The 24,619-nt window shown below is 52.3% G+C and overlaps 1 protein-coding gene across 5 annotated transcripts in view; it reads right to left on the bottom strand.

The window, feature by feature from the left end:
* Positions 1-24,619, bottom strand: part of SH3PXD2A (SH3 and PX domains 2A) — a 220,628-nt gene continuing 196,009 nt past the window's right edge. For all 5 annotated transcript variants that reach the window (XM_039871290.1, XM_039871294.1, XM_039871291.1 and 2 more), the window contains 5 exons: positions 19,377-19,494; positions 15,594-15,931; positions 14,448-14,497; positions 11,639-11,758; positions 1-9,651 (listed from right to left, as the gene is read on the bottom strand). In XM_039871290.1, coding sequence (XP_039727224.1) covers positions 7,684-9,651; positions 11,639-11,758; positions 14,448-14,497; positions 15,594-15,931; positions 19,377-19,494 — 2,594 coding nt within the window. In that variant the 3' untranslated portion in view covers positions 1-7,683. The remainder of the gene's footprint in view (positions 9,652-11,638; positions 11,759-14,447; positions 14,498-15,593; positions 15,932-19,376; positions 19,495-24,619) is intronic.

The raw sequence follows: 24,619 nt of genomic DNA, 5'->3' as shown, positions 1-24,619 counted from the left end.
TTCAGTTAAAAAGGCCAAAAACTTTATTTAATTTTCAGGGAAATACAAGAAGATGCATGTAAACATAAACAAAATACAAAACAAAATAACCCAAATCTTACAGTCCAGAAGCATGCCAAGACAGAATATTTTCTGCAGACCAAAGAGTCCCATCTGAATGATAAAGAACACCTGGAAAGTAGCAGGCCAAGGGCTGGGTCCCTTCCCCAAGGACACTGCATTTTTGTGATGAAAACAATTAAAAAAAAAAAAACCTATTAAAAATATTAGAAACATGGAGATAGTTTAGCACCACCATGGATTCTGGAAATTGTTTAGCACTCAGTTTGAACACACTGAATTCAATGTTCTTCAGTTTCTCTGCTAAGCGGGGAACAGGGAACAACTTCCTCCTGACCCTGACAGGGCCTGCTAGATGCTGGGAGGTGTTAAGTGGATGCCACAAGGAATTCTCCAAAGTTCTGGAGCCCAGAAGTTCTGGAGTCCAGCAGTTCACATGCAACCATGCAGTCCACGAACTCACACTTCAGGGACCTGCCACTCACGTTTTTCCTGGAAGTCACCTTACTGCAGACTTCTCGGTAACTAGCAGTGAAACCCTTTCCCATCCTGTATCTGGATTTAAAGAAAACCTGTTGCAGAGAACAAGTTGCAGATTCAAGAATGGTGGCTGTTTACCCTCCTTTCTCTGAAATAAACACTTAAGAGCAGTGTGCCTTGTCATAGGCCACTAAAAACGAAAGGGCATATCCATGGATAAGTGTGTGTTGCACCCGATCTTCTAAGCCTCACCAGTGGGCAGGCTCAGCAAACCGAGTAACCACAGGTTTCATCAGAGATACTTGAAAATAACGGGTCGACAGGAGAACCAAACGAGGTTGACTTCCTTCCAGATAAAGCTTGATGGTATCTAGACCCTGGGATTTCAGTTTGGGAGTGGTGGGCCCTTACTACATGACCCATTTGGTCACTAGTCTTCAAGCTATTTGAGAGGCTAGCTCTGGATTGGACAAAGGGAGGTGGGCAAAACCAGTCGGGAACCTGGGAAATGGATGAATAGTCTGGAGCCTGGGCCTCCAAACTCAAAGATCAGTTTGTTGCTGGTGACTTCCTCTCTCCATTAAGTAAAGCAGTGACCATTAAGAACTTGCTGAGGATCCAGCTTGTAACACAGCAAGTAGCTGTTTCCTCCGGCCAGCTTCTTCTATGGCCTAATCTTGGGGCTTTTCCAACCTGCTCTAGTTGGACCCTTGGGTGTTGAATCACTAAATCCCTCCTTACCTGCTCTCTTCTTCCTGAAACACTTAGAATTGATTTCTTCCTTCTTTTTAATAAAGACAAAACTCCAGATTCCAAATCCTCTCTCAGCCTTCTCATACTTTCTTTCCCCTTTCTGCCTAGAAGACATTCTCTTCTGGAAGCTACCTCCCCAGGGAAGGGATGTAAGCCCCAGACACCCCAAACATGCACACACACATCTCGCCAACGTGCCTCTCACTCGCCTCCAACGTGCTCAATCCATCCTTTTGCTTTAAAACAATTCTTTCTCTCTCTCTCTCGCCTCCTGAAGTCCAGCCCCATGAGCCAGGATGGAACTGGGTTAAAGGAGGGACCTTCAGCACAGGGATCCACTCTATAAGGCCACTAAGTTCTAGGACTGGGATGGGAGAGGGGGCTGATTGTCAAGGTCAAGTGCAAACTCAAGATTAAAAAGATAGGATTGGGGAATGGGTATCACATGGTAATTCCAACCTTATAGGCAGGTTGGGATCAAGGCCTTGGAAGATAGAGCCCTCTACCCACTCTATAAGCACCAATGTGCCCAACTCGTGGTATGGGAACTCACGTGCACAGAAAAAAAAACAGGAGGGAAGCTATAATTGGTGAGGCTGTTTTTCCTGAAATGACCTTTACCATTCTCTGACTATAGAGCTTGAGAACCATGGAGACTGCCCCAAACAGGGATCATTATTTAGGCAAAAAACTCAGTAAGGTCAAAGGGGAACCCTCCACGCTATTCCCATGGAATGTTCAGACAGGGCCCGAAGTCTAGACTAGAGGTGCTGACATGTATGCACGTGCGGACCTACTGAGTTCACCAGGAGCAAGTTCTCGCCCTGACCAGCCTAGCCTGATCAGCCTCAGAAACACAAGAACCGAGGGTCAGCAGCAGTTTCATCATATGGGGATTCCCACAGTGATGATATGCATGGCGACGGGTGGGAGTCAGCCTGCTACACGACACACATGCAGAACACCTCAGTGCTTCCACACCTAGCGGCATCTCTTCTCAGTATCTTCATTTTGGGTCCCGGGACTATGGCCTAGGCTGCTTCTGTTAGATCTGTTAATGCCAGTGTGAAGTTTCCAACTAAATAATAAAATAATTACCAAAAAAAAAAAAAAAAAAAGACACATTGCACTCTCCAGCCAGAATTGTGTGTGTGAATAACACACACACTTGCTGTTGCCAGAAGCCGTGAGTCCCGTGGGGCCTGCCCGGTGCCGAGGACTTGTACGATGGAGACAGCTTGCCCAGTATTTTTTTCCCCTCTAACCCTCTGTTATTTAGTTCAAATGGGAAATTATTCACACACACATTTTCTCAACAACACGCAGCCCTCAAAAAAGTGAGGGAATCTTAATTTTTTAGCTATGTGGATGGCTCTCTTTCCAGAGAGCTCTGTGTCAAGACTCTCAAAGATTGGACATAGACGTATACACTCTGAGGAGACACCTACACATGGGTGTACAGTCCTACCCTGGGCATGCAGATCCATATTTGTCCAGAAATTCACCAAACGGAGGGGTTGGAGCAGCAAGCGTACAGTACTGGAGGTGGGGGGCAAAGCCAGCAAAGGTGTGCCTGAGCCCTGAGAGGCAGAGCTGCAAGGGCTTGGACCCAGAGACTTCCTGTCCCGCTGCTTTTTCTACCGGCGCCAAGTTAGGAAGAGGCCGGCTTGCTACCTGTTGTGGGCAGTTCTGTCTGCAGAGATCTGAGTAGGCCCCTCGGAAGCTTCTCCGACACCCTCTGGGGACTGTCGGGGTGTTGAGCAGAGGCGAGGCTCATTCCTCGGGCTGAAGTCATTGAGATGAATGGCTGGCCCAGGCTTAGCACCAAGCCCAGTTGCAGGCTTGTGGGAATCGGTGTCTCACTGGGACATGTAGGGCTCAAGGTACCCACATCCCCTGAAAAGGATCCGGTTACATCTAGGGTTCCTGCCCATTAACTAAACTGAGGTTATATAGTTTTAGAAGGACTCAAACATACATCAAAATGATCATGGTCCAAATATCAGGAGACCGGGGAAGAGAGAGGGCTGCTGGGGGTGACTTTTAAGACAGGTCTTTCTGAGCAGCTGGCTGAAAAACAATGGAAATGAAAACAAGGAACAGTTCCTGGATATCCTTGCTCTGCTCCAAGGGCTGGGGCCCTAGGTGGTCAAGAGCCCCATGCCACTTCCCTGAATCCCTTACTTCTGGGTGGATGACAGCCAACAGAAAAGGGGCTGCCCTCTGGCGGGGACCCCTGCCATCTTGCCAGGGAAGGGGGTGAGGGGAGGAGGGGAAAAAGATCGATACCCAGGAGGCCACCTGTCTGTTCCACAGCTCTGACTCCTTGCAGCAGCCGGGCCTCCTCCTATCAAGACTGGGCCACTGGGTCTCCTGCCACTGTCCCAACAAGTCCTGGCATCTCTTTTGATAATATTGCACTTTTCCTGTCTCTCAGATTGTTTTCATTTTTGATTGAGAATGCAAAGTATTTGGAGAGGGGTAGGGGAAGTGAGTAACCTTAAAGAAATAATATATTAGTTAAATACAAAAACAGGAAAAGTAGGGGTTACTTTTTTTCCTTAAAAACAAAACAAACTACCAAACCAAGATCTAAACTTAAATAGTTCTACGCCTATTCTGCAAATACTAGTAATATGAAAATAATGCTTAACCGAAATTCCCTTGTTTTTTTTTTTTTCCCTTAGATGATAAGAGTAGTAACATGCCTTGCTGAGGAAAGCGATGGATAAATGCCACTAAAATATGCTGCTCTAACATCTGAAAGTGATTAAAACAATTCTATATAATGCCTTCGTCAAGATGTAGAACTGAGGAGGAAGAAAGAGAAGCTGTGGGGGCCACGCTGGGGCCGGAAGGCCAGAGGGCTGGCAAAACAGGGCTTGGCCACAGCTAGGAGGAGATGGCACACCTGCTGTTCAGGGTTACCTCTTCCAGCTCCCTCTGGTTGCCCCCGTGGTCCCTTGGCCTAGTGGGAACATGGCAGGGCCAGGGAGCCCCGCCAGGCCCGCTGTTATAAAGTGGGAGAGAGATGAAGACATTTTTTTCCCCTCGTAATAAAAGTCTTTCAACGGAAAGAAAAAGCACCAATGATGCATCTTCGGGCATTATATAAACCTCAATAATGACCTCAGAAGGGCTCATTACGATTAAAGTTGCAGTATACAGCCATACAATGTCATTTCACATTTTCAATCGCAACTGATGGAAAACTAGGTTTGGACACTGCTGAGATTTCATTTTTCTTTTTTCCTTTTTTAGTTCGATCTGGTTTTCCTCCAGATGGGTCAGAGCCACAGGCCCCTCCCTCCTCCACCTGCTGCCAGCAGTACCCTCCAGCATCACAAAGCAGCTCAGTAGCTCTAGGGAAAGGCCCTCTTGCCCTGGGTAGGGCTAGGAGTCCAGGAGCACAAGGCCTGGCCATGTCTGAGAGGGAATGGCAGGCACCCTTTTTGCTTCAAGTATTAATATTCTCTTTCGGTTTGCAGGTTTTGTGCTGTGCTGTGAATTAAGGGGTGATGGTGAGGGGCGAGGTGGGGCATGGCAATCCCTGTTCACGGCCCAAATCTACACGCTGTCACCAGGTGGCAGCATTCCCCACTTTTCCTGGATGCCTGAGCAACTCCCAACCATCCTTAGGGCTGGATGTCACAATGTAAACATGATGACCACACAATAAACTACATTAGGGGTAGGGAGGAGTGCAGGGATTGGTGCAACGGGGAGGTCGGCCATTAAACCACCTACGTGATTTTGGGGAAGTCATTTCCTATCCCTGGGCAGCAGTAACAGGAGGGAATGGGATGAAGTGACCTTCGAGGTCACTTTTAACGACTCTATCACTTAGAGCACTGGGGATCAAGGAGAGAGGGTCCTTGGGGGAGCCGGAGGGACGTGGGTCTTGTGGGTAGTAGAGAGCCCCCTGGGGCAGTGCAGACAGGGAAGAAGGGCAGGGAAAGGCAGGCTCTGGGGAGCACTGTGGTCCAGTCCAACTGAGATGCTCTGTGCTTGGCAGATGTGTCCTGCACTCCTTTCTGGCCTGGCTGGCACGTTATTGATTGAACTGGCTCAGTGCAGACATTTGAGGAGGGAGGCCGCTGGGGCCTTCCCCCTGGAAGATAGCTACGTGGAAGGTCCTTTAACCCGACAGTCACTCTACGTTTAAATTTTATTTTAAATAATCATAAATTACTTTTTTTTCTTTTAATAAATATGTGCTGCTTAAAATGAGAAAAGTATATACTGCATCTTTAAGTAATGCACTTTGCTCTCTGGGTTTCTTTCCATTTCACCTTATTAAAGTGCATTAATTAAAAAATAATGAACCACTTCTTTATCATTATTGTTCAAATAAGTCCAAATAATATTAATATGAAGACACTAAATCACTACCATTAGTACTGCAATCTAGCAGATTAACTCAACATCCTGCTCTATTTAATACTGTCCAGCAGAAGAAAATAACTAATTTCAATTTTAAACAAACTCACAAAACAAAAGGAAACAATATCTCACCACGGCCCTTCAATAAAGAACGTGAGCAGTTTGCTGTAGCTGCCAGGCATCAGTGTATGGTGAGGGAGGAGGGCTGGGGAACATCCCCAAGCAAGGCCTCGGGGCTGGGGGCGGGAGGTGGGGGGAGGATGGGATATTGAAGGCACAAGACCCTGGGGCCCGTGCTGATCTCCAGGCAACATATACTGCCGGGCGGGCGGGGAGCAGGGGTGGAGGGAGGGCCTTTCCTCCTCTGTAGAAAACACCAATGTAGTCCAGGGTTCTGGCAGCGGAATCGGTGGCTGTGAAGCCTGATCTGTCCCAAAATCAAAGGCACGCGTGGAAATCCACTCCCAGCAAAACGTGAGTCCTTGGAAAGCCGCTCTGGCTTCTAAAGGGTCCCCTCTGAAACGTCCAACGACTGAAAGACACAGCCCAAAGTCGATAGGGACTTTATTGCCTTGCTCCTCTCTTCACGGGGGCACTGCCTCTTGGGAAGGCCAGGTCAGGTCCCGGCCTGGGGTCTTCCATCTTCTCGGGCACCTGTGGCATTGCTTGTAGGCTGGGGGGCAACTGGTGGTGTTTGCTCCAGTCTGGCCCAGGGGCCCGGCTGGGGTCGCCTCAGCCCGGTGTGGCGGTGATAGCCACTTCTCCACAGTTCGCATGTGAGGCTTTCGGTCCTGCTCAGGAGAGAGACCGTATGCAGAATGGCAGTCGCCCAGCAGCCCAAGAGCTGCCTTCTCTCCTGAACAAGACCCTCCTCCCTCCTGGGGATGGGCAGGAACCAGAAGAGCTATGTCTCTGCTTCGCTGTGTCTGGGAGGCGGGGCTTCTCCAGCCCCCAGTCTCTCCGGCAAATACCGTGCTGCTTACTGTCCACACGGTGGAAACCAAATGAAATGACTGGCTTGTGGAGAGGAAGCATGTGAAGCGCAAACGACAACTTCCCTTCTCAAAAGGGTACGACAGAAAAACCCCATCCGCTGCCCATCCCATCCCCCGTGAGGCTGACCACCCTTAGCGCCCCCCAAACCCCTAAAATACGACCAAAACCCAATGCCCAACATAGAAGCCCCAAATTAATAAACCTCTCCCAAAACATGCAAAGGAACTGCCCACCAGAAATATCCAAAAATAAAGTCTGTGCAGACTGTGAAAACATCCACGGCTTCGCCCACCCTCTCTGTAAACTCAGGCTGGTGGTCCTCCACAGGCGCCCTGGGCAGCGGGCGGCACGGGCTCCCTTCTCAAGGCCAGTGACGGCTAAGAAAGGTGGTCCTTGCCGGCACCTGGGGAACTGCTTTTTCAACTAACAGATACTGACAGTGGCCTGGCCCAGGGATAGGCTGAGCACAAAAGAGGTGCCTCCAAGCCCCCGAGCCAGCAGTATCTTCTGCCACATTGCCCATTCTGGGTGGTGGCAATCCCTGGGAAACCAGCACGATTCACGATTACAGATGAGGACAATACAAGGGCCATCTCCGGGGCAAGATGCCAGCACCTGGAACCAGGCTAGGCTGGGGCAGGGCGCGAGAGGCCCCTACAACCAAATCTTTTCCAGATTTGCAGCCAAGGCACAACTGGGGTTTTTTACATGGCCTGTCCCAATGGCACCGAGTTGATCAGCAAAGTCACCAAGGTACACGCATAGGGCTCAGTTGTATCACCTCTGGTCCCAGGCCTCCCCTACCTATTCCCTCCCTTCCCTGCACAATGTCGGCCCCCACCAGACCCTGCCTTCCAGCTGGGGGACAGCCCGGAGGGGAGCATCCTTGAGGGCACACATTCTGCAGAGTTTAACGCTGTCTTCCCCCCACCCCGCACCCATTTTCCCCTTCCCTGTTGTCTGCATCTCACCATTCATCCACACTTGGGCTGGAAGGACCCAGGCCCCCAGTTAGTTCTTTTTCTCCAGGTAGTTGGAGGGCACCCAGCCTTTGAAGGGCTTCACCCCGTCCAAGATCTGGCAGTACCACCAGCCATTGGGGTTCCTCTCCAGGACCTCCATGGACACGCCCTCCTGGAAGCCCGCCGTCTCCTCGTCCCCCTCGTAGTCTGCGATCGAGACATACACATCTTTGAGGTTGTTGTGGATGAACTGGGATTTCTCAATGGGCTTGGGGCGCACGGGGGACACAGGGATACCGTTGCGCTGGGCGGGCAGCAGAGGCGCGTCCGAGCCCTGGCTGGCGGCCCGTTCGGCCAAGCGGCCCTTGGCCTCTGCGGCAGCCGAGCGGGCGGTGCTGAAGGAGGAGTTCCGGCGGACACCTCGGAGGCTGTCGGTGGCTGTCAGTGACTCATTCCTCCGGAGGGCGCAGGACAGGTTGTTGTCCTTGGGTGGCGGGGACACGAACACTGACTGGGGCCTCACTGCCACCTGCCGCACACCATTCCTCATCTTCACTGCCCCGGCCCCCGAGGTCTTGCCGAAGCCGCCGGGGGGCTTGGAGGGGATGGGGGGCGTGGCCCTCTTGCTCTGGTTGACGGTGTTCAGCGCTTGGACCCGCTTCTCGATCTTCTCCAGGCTGTCTGACTTGCCCTCGTGCTGCTTGCTCTTGGCGGTTACCGCATCTGGTTCTTTGCCAGAGGGGTCGGGAGGCTCGTTCTCACCCAGCACCAAGTAGTGGGAGGGGGCCCAGCCCTCCAGCCCCCCAAACCGCACGTACCACCAGCCGCCTTCCTGCTTCTCGAGCACCTGCACCTCCACGCCTGCGGGGAAGCTGATCTCTGAGTCCTGGACCTTCTGATAGGCACTACACGTCATGTAGGAGGTGGCCTGCCCTTCCCGTCCCTTTTTGCTGGGACATGGGGGTGTGGCAGCTGGGAGGGTGATGACGTCGGCTGAGCCTCTCCTAGACCCCTCGTTGGGACCCTCAGAGGCTGTCTGAGGGGGCAGCTCTGAATCCTCACTCTTGGAGCCCTTAAGACCTCCGCGGAGCTGGCCCGTGGGTCTCAGCTGGCGCCGTAAAGTGCTGATGTCCATCTTCTCTTGACTCTGGGACTCTGCGCGGTTCAAGAATGGCTTGGGCCGGACCGATGGCTTGGCCCGGGCACAGGAGGTCAGCCCGGCCTTCAGGTCAGTGTCCTTCTTTGCCCCGACCTTGGGAGTGCCACGGATGCCTGCGTCCGAGGCAGATCGGGGCTTCAGGTCACCACTGTGCTTGGACAAGGAGGAAGAAGAGGAGGATGAGGAGCAGGTGGTGTTGATGGTGATGGACGAGGAAAAGGAGGCTGAGGAATGGTTCTTCCCCAATTCTGCCTGGGCGTTCTTCTCTGCCTTGAGCTTTAGGAGTGATGACGATTTGGGGGACCCCGATTTGGGAGAATTTTTCCTAGCAAGGGACAGTGGGGAGCCCCCTGGGGAGTCACTGTCCCGGGAGGAGCGTCTGGCTGACAGGGTGTCCTCTGCACATGGCCGGAAGCCCTCATTCTCATAGATGGTCTCCTCTTCTGGGGCCACATCCTCTGAGGACCCACCTACCTTGAAGCGGGCCCTTTGCAGGGAGGAGGCGGGTGAGGGCCTGTGGGGCTGGGCAGGCCGCCGGTCACCTGAGCCACTGTCCTCTGTGGGCTCCTCACTCAGCTCTGGCTCTGAGTCGAAGCCAAAGGCAGGGATGTCATACTCAGGCTCCTCGTACTTGAGCTTCAGCGGGGAGTCCTGGTTCTCATTAGTGCCCGCTGGACCCTCCTCAGTCTCCTTGGGCTTGCTGGGGGGTGCTGGTGGCGGTACCTTGGGCCGGGTCAGAGTACTTGTACGGCGGCTCAGGTTGGGCTTCTTGCGCTTATCGATGTAGGATGCGGGGGCCCAGCCCTCCTTCTCACCGATCTGCACGTACCACCAGCCGCCCGAGTTCTTGTCGATGACCTAGGGGGGTAACGGATGGACAGGCCAGTGAGTTGGGAGGACTGCTGGGACCCTGTGATGTGCCAGGCAAGGAGTTTCATACTTTGGCTCTAGGAGATAAGTCCATCTTACAGATGACCAAACTGAGCCACCGAGTAAGTGACCCAGGACTCAGTGTAGTAAGTGATGGGTGCTAGAATGCAAACCCAGGTCTCTATCATCTCTGGGTAGGGGGGCTCCCATTCTCTAAGTCTCTCTTCCCTGGTCCTTCAAGTCTCTGTCAATACCCTGGTTGAGTTGGCCTCCTCTACAGAACTTCTCCTCTCCCTGAGCTACTGCATTTAGAAAATATATTGTTCCCAGTCCCTACAAAATCCAGCTCTCCAAGGACTCATGCATAAAAAAACTACCATTCCCCTGCTCCCCGTCCTCCTCTCATCTCCAATATTACTAAGTCCTCCCTTGGTGACCCTGGAAAATATTCTCATGTCAGAGAGAATGGGAAGATGCAGGCGAGTTGAACTGGGAGGTATGGCCTGAGGCCAGAGCCTCCCTACAAAGCACCTCCTTGCTGTCCCCACTGCCTGTGGTCCTTTCACTCATGTGAAATTCCACTGAAATCTCACTAGCTGAAAAGATTTCTTTGGGTTAAATGGTTTCCTGTGGGAAGGGTGCGGGCATTCAGTCATTTCTATGTTAGTATAAACTAGTTCAAAGAGTTTCTTAACTGCTATTTAAAATTGGCTAAAGGCCGGCAATGTGGTTGTTGGTTCATTTGGATTGGGGAAGATAATTTTGGATTGTGTAGCACTCCTGGAGGAAGAGGTCTCAGGGATGGGGAGGGAAAGCACGTAAACACTGGCACTGGGGGAAGAGGGGCAAGGAAGGGAGAGAGGATAGAGACTGCCAAAGACAAGCTCTGCCTAAGACTAGCCCTCTGCAACCCCACCCAAAAAGAAAGAGTTTTCTCCTTCCTTCAGCCCTATCTTCTATCCTTCACCCTTCCTACCCTGTATCTAAAACTCAAGCTCAGGTAGATCCTAAGATCTAACAGTTCTATTACACTACAAGCTTTGTAGGCTCTTCCAGAAACCTAAGCACCACGGAGAGAATGCTTTCTCTTGGAAATTTAGTTCCAGGTTCCAGACATGTGCTTTAAAACATTCACACTAGGCATATCACCTCTTCAATAGGCAGAGACTGCCCAGTTAATCTGAAAGTTTCACATGAATTAATTGGATGTTACTCCATTACTACACAAAGCCACTCAACAGAAGACAACAGAGTCACAGATCTCTGTCCCCTGAAATGCCATGTTCAGTGCCGGCCGCAAAGTAGTTTCATAAATGCTAGGAGGCAGGCCGGGAGGGAGCATCCTAGGGCATACTACTCCATTTTGCGGAGAGAAAAAAATCAAAGCCTGTGGGGAGAAGCAACTGCATCAAACACCAGAGGGGCCCTGGTGTGGATGTGCCCAGAACCTGGGTCCCTGGTATTTTACTTCAGTAGCCTGGACCACATTTTCCCAACAACAGTACTTCCTAACGTGTTAGCCCCCAAGGTGCTCCCCCAAGGAGAGAAACTTTGCCGGGGCCAAACGGGTCTGGGCAATGCTGCCTATTCTAGTCCTTTTCGAGCTTCGCCGCGATGTCTCCATACCATAGTCCCTGAGAAGTTCTACAATTAGAACAACGAAACTGGTTGGATTTTGTTTAATCCACTGTTTTCAGACTCCTTAGACCACAGAAGCCTTGTCTCGAGGCACCGCCATCACAGCCTCCTGCAATGCACTTCGAGCAGTGCCACTGTGGAGGAAGCGCTGTGAGCCCGGCGGAGAGACCCTAGTCCTGGGTTCCAGTCCTGACTGCGGCACTTGCTAGCTTTACGGGTCTTGTTTCTGTACCTTTCCTGTCGGCTTCTCAGGAACGTTGCCAGCAAGACATAACAGGGAAATGCGGCAGGTCTTTGACCAGAATCAAAACCCTCAGCCTCATGGCCCAAGGCTCACCTCTGCCTTCTGTCCACCCCGAAAGCTGATCCCATCAGAGATGCATGACTGGAATTCAGCAATGGTGTAGTACTCCACCTCAACAGAAGGGGGCTCTGGTGGCTTCGGCAGCTGGAACCCCTAAGGTAGAGAGGGACTCAGTGAGGAAAACCCACCTGATAAGAATGGAAGGGCAGTGAATGTGGTGTTTACACCAGCTGGACAACAGTTGACCTGACGATGTGTCACCTGAGTCTCAGAGTGTCTCCCTAGGAGGTCACTCATCCGACCAGGCTTTCTAAGCATACCTAGGATTCACTTGAGAGCTGTCTGAGCTATCAAAATGATCATTTAATAACACAGTAATTTCCACTCTTCCATCTCTGGAGATCCAGTTTTCAGAAGCTTCAACAGCTAGGTCCCAAAATGAAAATCAAAAAGCAGAGAAATTGGCGTAACAAAGTCTGTGCACACCGACCTGTGGCGGTGGGAGAGGAGGGGCTGCAGGGGTGACATCTGGCTGCAGAGGCAGAGCCAGAAAGCACAGCCATCTCCATGGGCGGAGTGTAAGTGCAAGGGCGCAGGGGGCTGGTTGAGAAGAGCCCTTAGTCAGTCATCATGATGCTGCCACATGGCCAGGCAAGCACTGACTAAAACTCAGGATCCTCTGCTCTGTGGGCGGGGCAGAGCACACTAGATGGCCTAAATGCTTAGACTCTGGCATATCAATACCTGAGTACAATATTCAAGGACATTTAAAATTTGGCTGCGGCCTATGACTTGTGAGCCTCATTTATTCGTTTTACAAACATTTGTTATGCGTCTACTGGGTGCCAGACACTGGTCTAAGGCACCGGGTGTCCCATAATGAACCAAGAGGATGACCTTGTCCTTATGGAGTGGACATTCTAGCTTTACCCAGTCTCTATGCTGGTCAAAATGGACTTTGTGCCTCCCCATTACTTTTAGTATGTCCCAGTATCATACAGAGGTGTTAGAACAAAACAATTTTTGAGAAAAGGTATGCGTGTATGGTAGACGAGGGAGGGGGAGGTAGCTGTGGTGCAGCAGGAAGACCTCGAAAGACCTCTTGCAGCTGGGCACATGTGGGCTCCAATCCCAGCTCAGCAATTCACCAGCTGTGTGGCCTTGGGCAAGGCCCTTGATCTCTCTGAGCCTCAGTTTCCTCTTCTATAAAATGGAATAGCAAGGTCATTAGAATTACTGAGATAATGTACTAACTTCTGGCGCAGCCAGGGGCACAGGAAGATCTCCGAAAATAGAAGCCAAAACTGAGCACTCCCCTTGAAACACCACCCTATCCCCTGAACCTTCTTTGTCCTTCAAGGCTCAGCATGCTCTAATCTGGCCAGTCGCAGCCCAGCTGCCTCAGGTCCGAGGGAGTAAAAGGCAGGAGGAAATTGGTTTTGATGGACTGGGTCTGATTCGGTCAACTGTCCTTGCCCTGGTGCCTGGCCTTGCAGCAGTGCATGTGAGCAGATGTGCCTCAGCCCAGGACCCCCGGCCAGGTGGGAGTTAGCCGGGCCTAGCTGGAAATAGCAGTCCTGCCTCAGCAAGCCCCGCATTTACTAAGTGTGGAAGGAATTACCCCACTCTTGCCAAAATCAAGTCTGCCTGAACATAATTAGCTAGGGCTGAGAAAGATGGGAGGAAAGAACTCGCTGTTTAGTCGTGTAAAATTCTAGGGGAAAACGAGATAGAAACTCCACTAGGGGCTGGTGGAGGGCAAAGATGGTCTCATTTCTAGGGCCAAATCTCCAATAATCCTGTTTACCGAAGGCCCACTCTTCCAGGGCCTGCTGCTATCCCTCTCTCTGGGGCAGACATCACTGATTGCGGTAACTCTTGCTGTTAGTCCAGATATGACTTTAGAAACATTTTTCCACACGGTGCAGCAGGTAGTCCCTCCAACAGTCACAACCGGCACAGTAAATAGAAACTTGATTGCCAGCCCTCAGCACACATTGTCTCATTTCATCCTTATGACAGCCTTAGGAGATGACTGGTACCATAGCCATTTTATGGATAAGGAAACAGAGGCTTGTGGAGGGTAAGCGACTAGCCCGGAAGTTGCTATTTCTAAGTGTCAGAAGTGGAATAGGAATCCATGCCCAGTAGGCTTGAAGCCCCATTTCTTTCTACCGCATCCCACTGCCCCTGATGACAGGTCTCTGTCCCAGGGCTCTTGGCCTGCCACCAGCATCACTGCTGGCCCAAGCCCAGCACCCTGAGTGAACACTGGCTTCCTTGACAGTCTGGATACCAGGAAACCCCACCTAAAGGAGCCAGGGAGCCCAGCAGCATTGAGCCTCTTTAAGCTTCAGCATAGTCCAGTCCTGGCCACTGACCCGCTACTGTAGGGGAGTCACTGGTCTGCCCTCTGCCCTCCCAGGCTCTGGCATGCATCACTTCTATCGGGCATTCCCAAGTAAGCAAGGCAAAGCTAAAAAGCTTCCAGACTCACATGGACGGCAGCCCCATTTCCAGCCCTTGGTAATGCCCCATCCGGACACTCTTGTTGGCCAGTCTAAATGTTTATGTCTGCCAGTGCAGTGGCTGGGATGGATTTATTTAGCTTTGGAGTGCACAGTGTTTTTGATTATAAACTGTTTGGCTAGGCCTCCAGAAAGGTAAGTTTCCGCAGGCTTTCCTCTCTCCCCCCATGCCCCGCAAAGCTGGAAGCCCCAGGCGGGCCCTGGGAAACCTCTGGACCAATAGGCTTTTCGATGAGGCAGCAAGTTAACTGGAGCTGCTACAGTGCATCCCCAGAAAAGGAACGAAACAGGGAGAAGAAATTCAGCACACATACCAGGCTGGATTCTCTGCGAGGTGGAGGCCTTGTCCTTAGGTTCGGGGAGCCTAGAAGAAGAAACATGGCTTAAAAAATCCCAGCCAGACACTGGACAACAGTGCTTGTACCTGCCTTTCCTAGGTGTGACTGCCTCCTGATCCTGGGAGGTTCCTGCTTTTGTCCTGGATTTATGAAGGACCCATGCTCTATCACTTCAGGCACTGTACTCGGGCTTCCTTGGTGGGAAACCACAGGCCTTGAAGCTTCCATGGTCCCTCTGAAATAATGTGCACATTGCAAAATGTACAGACACAAAGGAGGCATTTTTCAGCAGGAAGGGTAGATGGCTTTATCAGATGTTCAAAGTTAGCAAAGACTGGGTATATTCTGTGCTCACTACTACTAAATTCTTAGAAGCTAGCACAATTCTAGACAAGAGGAGGTGCCCCCAAAACATTTCCCAACTGACCGCCTAAAAGGTTTCAAGCACAGGGCTAACTTAACTAAGTTCAGAATTAAATGAAAAAATGGCTTTCTTCCAGATTTTAAGGCTGGCTGGACACAAATAGAAGCCGGTCTCTCATAATAGAGAATCGTTTAGCCCTCGGCTGAAGACACTGAGCCAGAGATGTGCAGAGACTAGGGGGACACCGGACAGCTGGGTTTCTCCTATAAGACCGAAGAAGATTTCTGAAGGGTGCCCCTTCAAACTATGCTTGTGGGGAGAGGAAAAGCCAACCTGTCCACATCTTTTAGGTTTCCAGTAACTGGCGGAAGGTGATCAGGAAGGGGCGTAAAACCCAGAAAGATGTTCCTGTATCGGCAAAGCAGCTTTGCATCTACGGCTCACATTTCACGGCCCGGACTATACTTTTCTGCAAAGTGAGCATTCCTGGCTCTCCACTAGAGAGGGAGGGAAGGCTTCCTTTCAGCTTATATAGTCGTGTAATTTATCTTCAGTGCAGGAGCTGGGAGGAACTGCCTTGCCCACTCCTGTGATTAGCATGTGACAAATTGACGGAGTGAGGCTGGGGTATGGGTCAGTCTGTTATCTCAGAAATAAAATGATATGGGTGTCCTGCACACCCCTTGCTCCCTTTGCACCCCATGCACACTCTACACATTGCTTTGCACTGAGAACCCGGGGCTCAGCCAGGCTCTTACTGATCTGGGCCCTCTGGGGGGCGATCCTGGCCACAGCTGGAGGGCCCTGGGCCAGCTTGGATATGGTCCTCTCAGGGACCCCCAGGGCGCTGCCATTGGAGGCGTTGCAGAGGATGGGCAGGCTGATCTCCTTCTTGGCGATGGGGGCCTCTGGGCCCTCGCCTTCGCCCGGCAGGGTCTCCTTGTCCCCCGATGCCTTCTTGTTCAGCAGGTTGCTGATCTCCATGATGTTCCCTATGATCTCCACTGGGCCCGCCAGGTTCTTCTTCCGTGCTGGCAGGTCATCCTTGGCTTTCTTCAGGTAGGATGCTGGTGCCCAGCCTTCTTTGCCCAGGTATCTATGGGGGAGGAGTGGGACATGGGTCATTAGAGCACTGAGGCCTGACTCCCAGACCCAAGCTCCATTTGGCCTTGCCCGGCTAAGCCTTCTATTCTGCATTCTACAAGACACTTGGCAATCCCACGGTGGAGAGAAGTGGAACTGAGGGCAGGTAGAAGAGACACCCAGAACACCATTTCTTCCTCTCTTTCTCCTTGTTCTTTGCTTGATTCTTCTTGGTGTGGGTTCTCAAACTCTGCAAAGTCAGGCAGACACGGGACCTTCAGGTCAGACGATTCCTCAAATTTTGGGCTGCCCAAAAGGTAAATTTCATAACAGCCTGCTACCTCACAATCACTAGAACACAATTCTAGAGATAAGAAATGAGAAAGTATCTAGAACTAAATGCCCGATTGTCAGAGAGGCGAAGAGGTAGCCCAGGTGAGTTAGGAAACTCGAGTTATGGTCTACGGTACCTTGGACAAGTCCCTACCCTGGAGCTCTCATGTTTTTCTCTTCTGCAAAATGCAGGGATAATGTAGCTGCAAAATTTTATGCAGAAGGACAGACACAGTGAAACCAACTAGGAAGACGTCTATAAAGAAGAATGACTGAGTGGGCAAAGTGTAGGTACTGTGCAGAGATGGCAGACAGATGGACAGTCCACAAACAGAGCAGCGCTGGAGGGGACATTTCAAATCAGTGAGGTAAGGATGGACTATTCAGTGAGTGATTTGGGGGTGACTGATTATCCAGTTAGGAAACACAAGTGGGACCCTGGCCTTACCGTGTATAGCAAAATAAAAAATGCAAGTTGTGAATATTTTTGCCAATCTTGGGGGTTGAGAAAACCTTCCTAAACGGGATTCCAAAAGCTGAAACCATAAATGGAAAGACTAAAGCACATGACTGGATAAAACTTTAAAACCTTTGGTATGGCCAAACAAAAACAAAATGAAACAAACAAAATGAAAACAAAACTAGAAACCTATAAACAAGAAAAAAAAGCATGTGACAGGGATGACTTAATTTTCGGTGATTGGATGACTTCTGAAAACAAGCTTTTCCCTTTTTCCCCCATGGTGTTGAGCTTCTACCCAGACCCACTGGGAGCTCAGCTCCTAGTCCAGCAGTTGTCAGTGCCCCTAAGTCTGTTTTGCAATGTCCCTGTGTGCTCCCTGGACACATCTGGCTCTTTGGAATGGCTCCCCCATGCCAGATGTCTGACAATACCCCCTCCTCTATCTCCCCAATCTGACCTTGTTCTTGGGTATTCATTAGGTGGAAGAAAAAGAAATGCAAAAGTTAAAGTTTTTGTCAACTTTGCTGGAAAGGTCAGGTAGGAGGTGGCTTCTATCATAGGAACATGTAGGCAGGCTAACTGAAGCTCACCCATCTGGCCCCCTCTTTGGGTCTTTCAAGGCAGATATCAGTGAACAAATGGATAGAAATCAGGATGCTGGCAGAGAGAAGCATAGAATTTCAAGGGTGGATGGAAACAACTAGTTGAGATGCCTAATCTTACATATGAGGCGACAACCAAGACTCGGAAAAGCAAGCAAGTAGCAGAGTCACAGAGAGAGCAGGTGAAAGCATCAGGCCCAGAAGCTGGTGCTCCTGCATCTCGGAGAAAAGATGCAAGGTACCTGCTGGCTGTTGCAGGTGCTTTTCTATGAGAACAGTGTGGAGAGATGGGGAGTGGGGTCTCATGGGAGTGACAGTCAGGCCAGCTCATTGCCCTGAGTGCTCCCATTTCAAACCCCGTGTGTTCCTTCAGTGTTACATGGATAAAATTAGATTCCAGGCAGAGAGATGCAAGGGAATCAGGAGTGGCTGTGTGTCTGGGTCCAACTCTGCTCACATCTGCTTTCCAGCTCTGGAACATGGAATGACTCCAGAGGGAAGCAAATTGGAAAAGGAGAGATGGAGAGAGAGAGGGGTGTGTGTGTATGTGTGTGTGTGTGGTGTGTGTGGCGCGTGTGCGCATGCGTGTGCGTGTGTGTGTGTGTGTAGAAGAAAGACAGGAAATGAAGATCAACACAGAGCCTGGAATGTTGGGAAATGGCATATTTAAGGGGGTGCCTGGCAGGCTTCTTAAGGTGGAACCTTTTCGACAGGGTTTTCTCAGTTGAAGCTCCTGCTGGCTAAAAGGCTATGCCATGTAGACAAGAGCTGATTAGAAGCAGCAGCTCAAAGTGACTTTGTTGGTCATTTTCGAAAACTTAAAAACAAACAAATAAGCAGACAAAAACTCCAGCAGCTTGAAAGTCTAGGGCAGTGACTTTGGTTAACACACGTACAGGCACATAGTCCCGTCCCACTTAACAGGACAGCCCTCCTAACTGACGTGCGTGGGGCCGGGACAGCTATGTTCTGTCAGGTCACACTAAGGTTCAATCCCATGAGGCAAGTGACCTTCATCCTACCCCTCAGCACAGACCAGTCTCAACACCAGCACGGTCAGCCATGGTCTGAGCGACCATCCTGTGAGTGCCTGCATCACCTTGGTCAATCCTGTCCCCGCTGTGGGAGGCAGCTCAGAACACGCATCTTGCCCACAGTGGGTCTACAGTTCCCAGGTGTGGTGGGCTAATGTGGGCCCCAGAGCCCACAGATATGGAACCATCTCTGCCAGCCAGGTTACGGGCAGAGAAGAGAGAAAGTGAGTAAAGCCATCACAGCTGAGTGGGTTCCAAAGGAGCCAAGACGTTTCCTGAAAGTGGGGCTCCCTGAGTGCCGCACTGGCCGCCGAGCCCCAGGGCAGAGGGGACTGGATGGGCAGGAGAGAGGCACAGGAAGCCTGAAGGATCTTGCTTGTTTCCAGGAGCATCGGAAAAGCTCCCCATTCCCCTACCCACGTATCCCAAAGGGTTTCTCAGCTGGGAAGTACGATTAGGCCTTGAAAGCGGGAGGGGCAAAAGAGGGAAGTGGCCTCTGAACTAGGCCTGGGCTCAGCTCTCACATCTGCTTCAGCTCTTGCAACCACGTGAGCCAGCTCTGCAGAGTGGGACAGCGTCTAGGGCCCTGAGTGCTGAACCGTGGGCAGCAGGGGTGGCCTGCTGAGACCTCAGTAAGGCTTGTGGATGCCAGTGCTCCAGGAGGCCTGAGCGGCAGAGCCTACCAGGCGGCCAAGGCCGGACGCAGAAAACCAAATTCAGATGTGCTGGGCCCTCTTGGTAGTTGCATGGAAAGGGATTGCACCACTGCCTGCAAGCTGAGCCAGGGCCCCTGCGCCCCACTGGCTGCAGCTCAGGCTCTGCCTTATGTTTCCCAGGAGAGAATCTGCAAGAGGAGCAACTTCTGCTCGAGCCGTTCAGCTGTGCATACTCGGCATAGCCAAGCCTGGATCGTGGGCACAAAGCTGCTGTCAGTATCTATCTGCCAGAGCTGATGTCCACGGCCGCTCTGCAGTATCTACCTGCTCTGCTGCCCAGGGCATCTCGCTCCTCTGCTGGGACTCCTACCTGATGTACCACCAGCCCTCCAAATTCTTCCGGATCACCTCCACGGTGACGCCCTTCTCAAAGCCAATCTCGTCCTTGCTTTGGCTGGTATAAGGCTGCACAGTGATATACTTCTCCTCTGTGGGTGGCAGGCAAACAAAAAAGCACAATTATTTGAGGTCGGGATACGGGTCCTCCTTTCCGTTTCTTACTCTTCCCCTGGCCCGGCCTTGCTTAGCTGGTTGCCAAGGTGCACTGGGTCAGCCTCTGGCTTTTCCAGGGAAGGGAAGGGACCAGACTTCACTGCTGCTCCCAGTGTGAGCCAAAGCCAGCCGGGGCCTCAGATGGCCTGGCAAAGCCCTGGGCAACACAGAGGCTCTCCCAGACTTCCAGAGCTGAGGGAGGGTTAGGAGAAAGCTTCCCAGGCCTCGTGGGGCCTGCATAGGGAAGTCTGGGACCAACCTTGGGTACCCCCGAAAGCCCTGCGGCCCCGTGGCATGCCTTCTCCCTCCCTGAATGTGCCACACTTCTACCTGTGTCCCAGACTTGCTCTCCTAGCCCTTCTCCACCTCAGCTCCTTAGATCCTGTCTGATCTCCCGACGGGCTCACCTGACCACTAATACGATCACCTGATCATGTAATTTCCCTGAGAGGATTCCGGGGAACACCCGTTCTATGGGAGTAGTTATGTGTGTCTTAAGATAAGGATCCCATGCCGCTGATGGCAGCACAGTCAGGCAGGACCTCACGGAGCCCTGAGCGAGCCGGCACGCCTGTGCATCTTCTGGAGAACGGCATGCTGAGTTGACCACGCAGTATGGCAGACTCCTGTGGGGATCCCTCTGCTCTGGTCTCACAGTGTGACTGTGGCCTTATTCAAGGTTTCCCAGGCACTGAGAGAGAGGTACCTTGTGGGAGCTCAGGAAAAGCTTGGGAGGGCAGGCATGGGGAGGCTGGGCCACATGGCGTCTTCCCGGTTCCCTTCAGCCGCTCTCCTGGCAGGAGGCCCTGCTGTCTCTACATGGGTCCTTGCTCTGGCTTCCAGGGAGGTGCTTCTTCTATGCCTGCTGGGGTCCAGCTCTGCCTGTCCCCAGGAAGCCCCTGACGGCTAGACCCACAGCTGGCCAGCTATAGACACCCTGCCTCCTGGGTGGAGAGCCTCCCAGAGGACTGCTCAGGCCTCAGGAAGAAGCACATGTCCTCACCTTCACCCTCTGGGAGGAGGAGGAGTAGAGTATAGGTGGAAAAGAAGTGGACATCTGGCCATGCCCTTTCAGGGGGCACCCTGAACCTATGCTGTCCTCTCTGGCCTGGGGGCTCCCCGGGGGCTGAGACAGTGCCTGGCAAACAGCAGGAGTGCCAAAGGGACTGTGGAGTACACAGATGGAGAGGAAGGCGGGTCTGAACAGGGGCTCTGAGTGGGAGCCTTCGTACGAGCTCAAAATAGCGAGATGCTGGCGTGAGATGCTGGCACAGAATGCAGGTCTCTAAGACGCCTGCCCCCGACCTCCTGGCTCCCAGCTGTGACAGTCACCCCCTGACTCCTCGGCCGGACACTGGCAGGCAGCCTGCCTGAGTCTCTGGCAGCAGTGGGAGGGGCAGGAGCTGCTGCCCCAAGCCCCTGCAGTAGGAGGGCCATCTGTACATTCTCCTCTGGATTATCGGGGTCCTGTCTGCGGCCCTGTGCTGGGCTGCGATAGCAGCTCCCTTTGGGACGGAGGCGGCTGCCCTGCTAGGCTGTGAGGATGGGGCTGATGGGCCGCTGGCCGAACCTGAAAGTTTCCAAAAGGCAAAAGGTGGGTGATGACCTATGGGAGCCTCTTCTCTACCGCAAGCCTTTCTCAGCATTGACTCGCTCCTGGAAGCTTTGAGACTCCAATCCAGCCATGCTGGGGAGAGCTGCCAAGACTGCCTGAGAACCTCTTCCAGCCAGATTCTGACTCGGGCCTTTGAGAAGTTCAGTGTTCTACAGTCCAGCCCTCTACTCTCCTGCCTGCTCCTGGTCCTGCTCCATTTTCCAGTGGGGCACAGTAAATCCTGGCCCCGGTGGTGGCCAGAGGGCAGCCTAGGCCCCAGGGATCTAGAATTCTGAGGTTAGGGTGAGGCAAGGTCTGACTGGGCTCCACATTTTGCCTTTGCTCAGCTGGGCTATTTTTAAAAGCCTGTGGTTCGAGCAGGAAGACATTGTTAACGTTTTCCTAGGCAAAGTTGCTTTTTCAGAGAAAAATTACAGTCCTCCTCTTGGGAAGATCAGAGGAGCCCTGCCCGGCCACATGGCAGAGAACAGGGCCTAGACCGTGTCACGCAGGCTCAGGCTCCAGCACGGCCAGGCCCTCGCAGCGGCCCATGTGACACCCCAGTATCCATGTCGAGGACAGAGCGCCACAGGCCATGTAATCACCCGCTTTGCCCTGACCTTCTTAGGGCAGGCAGAAAAAAGGATATCAGCTTCACCCAGTAAAGCCGAGCTGCTCCTACAGAAGGTCCTGTTCCTAGTGGCCCTGGGGCTGACGTGAACACAGATGTCTGGGAGTTTATGAGCTCCTAGTAAGATATCTGGCAAGCTCAGAGGCTTGTCCTGCCCTGTAGCTATGTAGAATGTTCCAGGTGATAAAAATCCAGAGCCCCGATTCCAGGCAGGGTGACTCTTCCAACTGGTTTGTCTGAGGGCTTGGTTTTCTGCTGTGGTTGGCTCAGATGGAAGAGGCATGAATTACCTCCATGCGAACATGTTCTACATGGGACTCAGGCCCCCAACTCACAGGTTTCCCCGAGGGAGAAGCAGAGCTAGCTTCTCCCCAGGACCGGGGCCACGAACCCCACCTGCGGGCGGGTCAGGAGGGTGCCGAGACAGATGGAAATGATTCAGGTTGCTTGGGGGTCTCTAGAAGAGAGGACTCTTAGGAATCAGAGTTGAAGGAAGGGGGAGCTGTAAGTTCTGAGGGGCATCTCAGGGCTTCTGAGAAGCACTGAGGCTGTGGTCATTCTGATGTGCCATCAAAGGATGGCAGCAACCTCGCCCCAGGAAGGGCTGGCCAGGCCGCCCACTGGGTGAATGGATGGGTAGCTATGGGGAGGTGGACAGGCCTGTTTTGGTTTGGGAGGCAGGGGCTAGAGAGCCCTGCAGTTTCCAAACCACAGACGCCTCCTCTTTCCAAACACTTTCCCCTCCGTCAGCAGTCTCCCTGGCCCCCCTCCCGGCCCCCACAACTCACCCAACCCCACTGCAAGGGGCCTTCTGATTCCAAAGGCCTGGTTGGCTGAGGGAGCGGGGGAGTGGAGGCTCTGGGGAAGCACTGCTTTCTCTTGTCTAGTTATATATGACCCACTGCCTGCGCCCCCCATCAGCTAGGCTCTTTGCAGCAAAGTTCCTCCTAGCCAACTTTCTGCAAGTTTTTCTTGGCTGCCTGTTTCAACTTAGCCCTGATTTAACTTAGGGCTAAGACTGAGAAATAATGTTGTTAGGTCTCTTATTTGAGAGAGAGAGAGAGAGAGAGAGAGAGAGAGAGAGAAAGTTGTGGGCTTATACTTGCTTCTATATTTGCATACATATGGGTGACCGCAGAGTTATGCGTTTAGTTGGGTATTTGTGCCTACATATATATTACTGTATGTTTGTAATTGTGACTACACTGCCTGTGGATATGTGCCACAGGGGTCATGTATACGAGACTCCAAGAAGCTTTATGTGTACCTATGGTGTTGCTGCAGAGGCGTACATGTAATGTGGCCATAAGCAGTTTGTGTGGACAGCGTACTTGTGACTGTAAATAATGTATATGTGGACAGTCTGCACATGGCTGCATGGGCGGAATTACATATGTATATCTGTGACTGGCTGTGTGCACAGCAGGTCCATGGACATATAGCCTTGGGGGTTGGATGGGACAGTGTACTGCAGCCGTGGCTGTGGCCGTCCGGGCTGTGCACGGGTGGTAGTGCTTCGCTGGCTGTGTGTGTCTGTGTGGTTGTGGAGACAGAGTTGTATTTGGGGCTCAGTGTGTGATGATGTTTAGAGCAGATGCTGGAGGGGCTGAGGGAAGGCCAAGCCTTCTTCCCTGTTTTTCCAGGCCAGAATCCCACTCTCCTTTGCCGCCGAGGCTTGGGGCTGTGTCCCGGCCTGGTCCCCCAGCAATGCTGCCCCACCCCTTCTAGCTCTAGGGCACCTTTGCTTTATATTCAGCCTATTCTTGCTGCTTCTAGGACTTGGCTCCCTGCTCTGTGCCAGGCCCCAGGGTCCAACTGATGCTCCATCCTCAGGACAAGTTGGGCATCTCATGGCCAGTGCTGTGATCTTGACATTAAGCCAGCCACGGGTGGTGGCCACCCCAGAGCCCAGGCCTCCTGCTGCCTGGGGCATGGGGACAGATAGCAAATGTGGTCTTGCAGTTGTTCAGGAACAAACTTCAGGGTGGTATGTGAGTCATGGGGCACCCCTGCCATTCCAGAGAGGCCGGTGCTTATGACACACCCTCCCAGCTGTGCCATTACTGCCCAAAGCACACGTGACGTGCCCTTCTTGAGGCAGGAGAAACTGGCCACTCAGGGCCTGAGGGCTCTGGAGATATTTAGGGGTTTGTTCAGAGGTTCCTACTCTCCACTTCCTAAGCTCGTGGATGCTGGAAAGGCCCTGAACCTGCAAATGTCTTGGTTCCCAAACAACCTGTGTGGCAGGCCAGGGGCCTCCCTGGAATCCTCTTGATCAGGCCCCTGGCTGCACCGATACTGCCGTCAAAGGAGCCAGGCTGGGTCTGGCTCTTGTTCCCTTTCTAGTTTCCTGGGAGCTGGCTCAAGTTGGTGGATTGTAGGCTGGTCCTTCTTCCTACTGTGTTCCTAAGTAACTGCTGGAACAGCTTTGGCCTAGGGAGCAACCATCTCAGGTACTGAAGGCAATGAATGGGGGTAAAATATGCAGATGCATAAAAAAAAAAGGGAGAGAGAGAGAGAGAGAGAGAGAGAGAGAGAGCGCGCGTACACACGCGAGTGAGTCCATGAAGAGATTTAGAAACACTCAGTTCTCTTAGTCTGCAATTGCCAGGGCAAATGTTGCCTTTTGTAGGGTCCACCTGTCCCCACAACCGTACCTTAAGCCCCATGACCCCCACCGTTAGGATAATGGTAGAAGACAGTCACCCTCGGTTTCATCTTAATTCCCGAGCAGCCCTGTGCCCGCCTCCCCCCAACCCAGACCCCCAAGTTGCAGTAGGTGAGAGAAAAGTCTGGTCAGTGGATCTGGGTGACAAGGCCACAGGGCAGAGCCTGG

Source organism: Pteropus medius, unplaced genomic scaffold, assembly GCF_902729225.1.
Source record: "Pteropus medius unplaced genomic scaffold, Ma_sr-lr_union100, whole genome shotgun sequence".
Taxonomy (NCBI): domain Eukaryota; kingdom Metazoa; phylum Chordata; class Mammalia; order Chiroptera; family Pteropodidae; genus Pteropus; species Pteropus medius.
The sequence above is the reverse complement of the archived record's forward strand: the minus strand, read 5'-3'. Positions and strand labels throughout refer to the sequence as shown.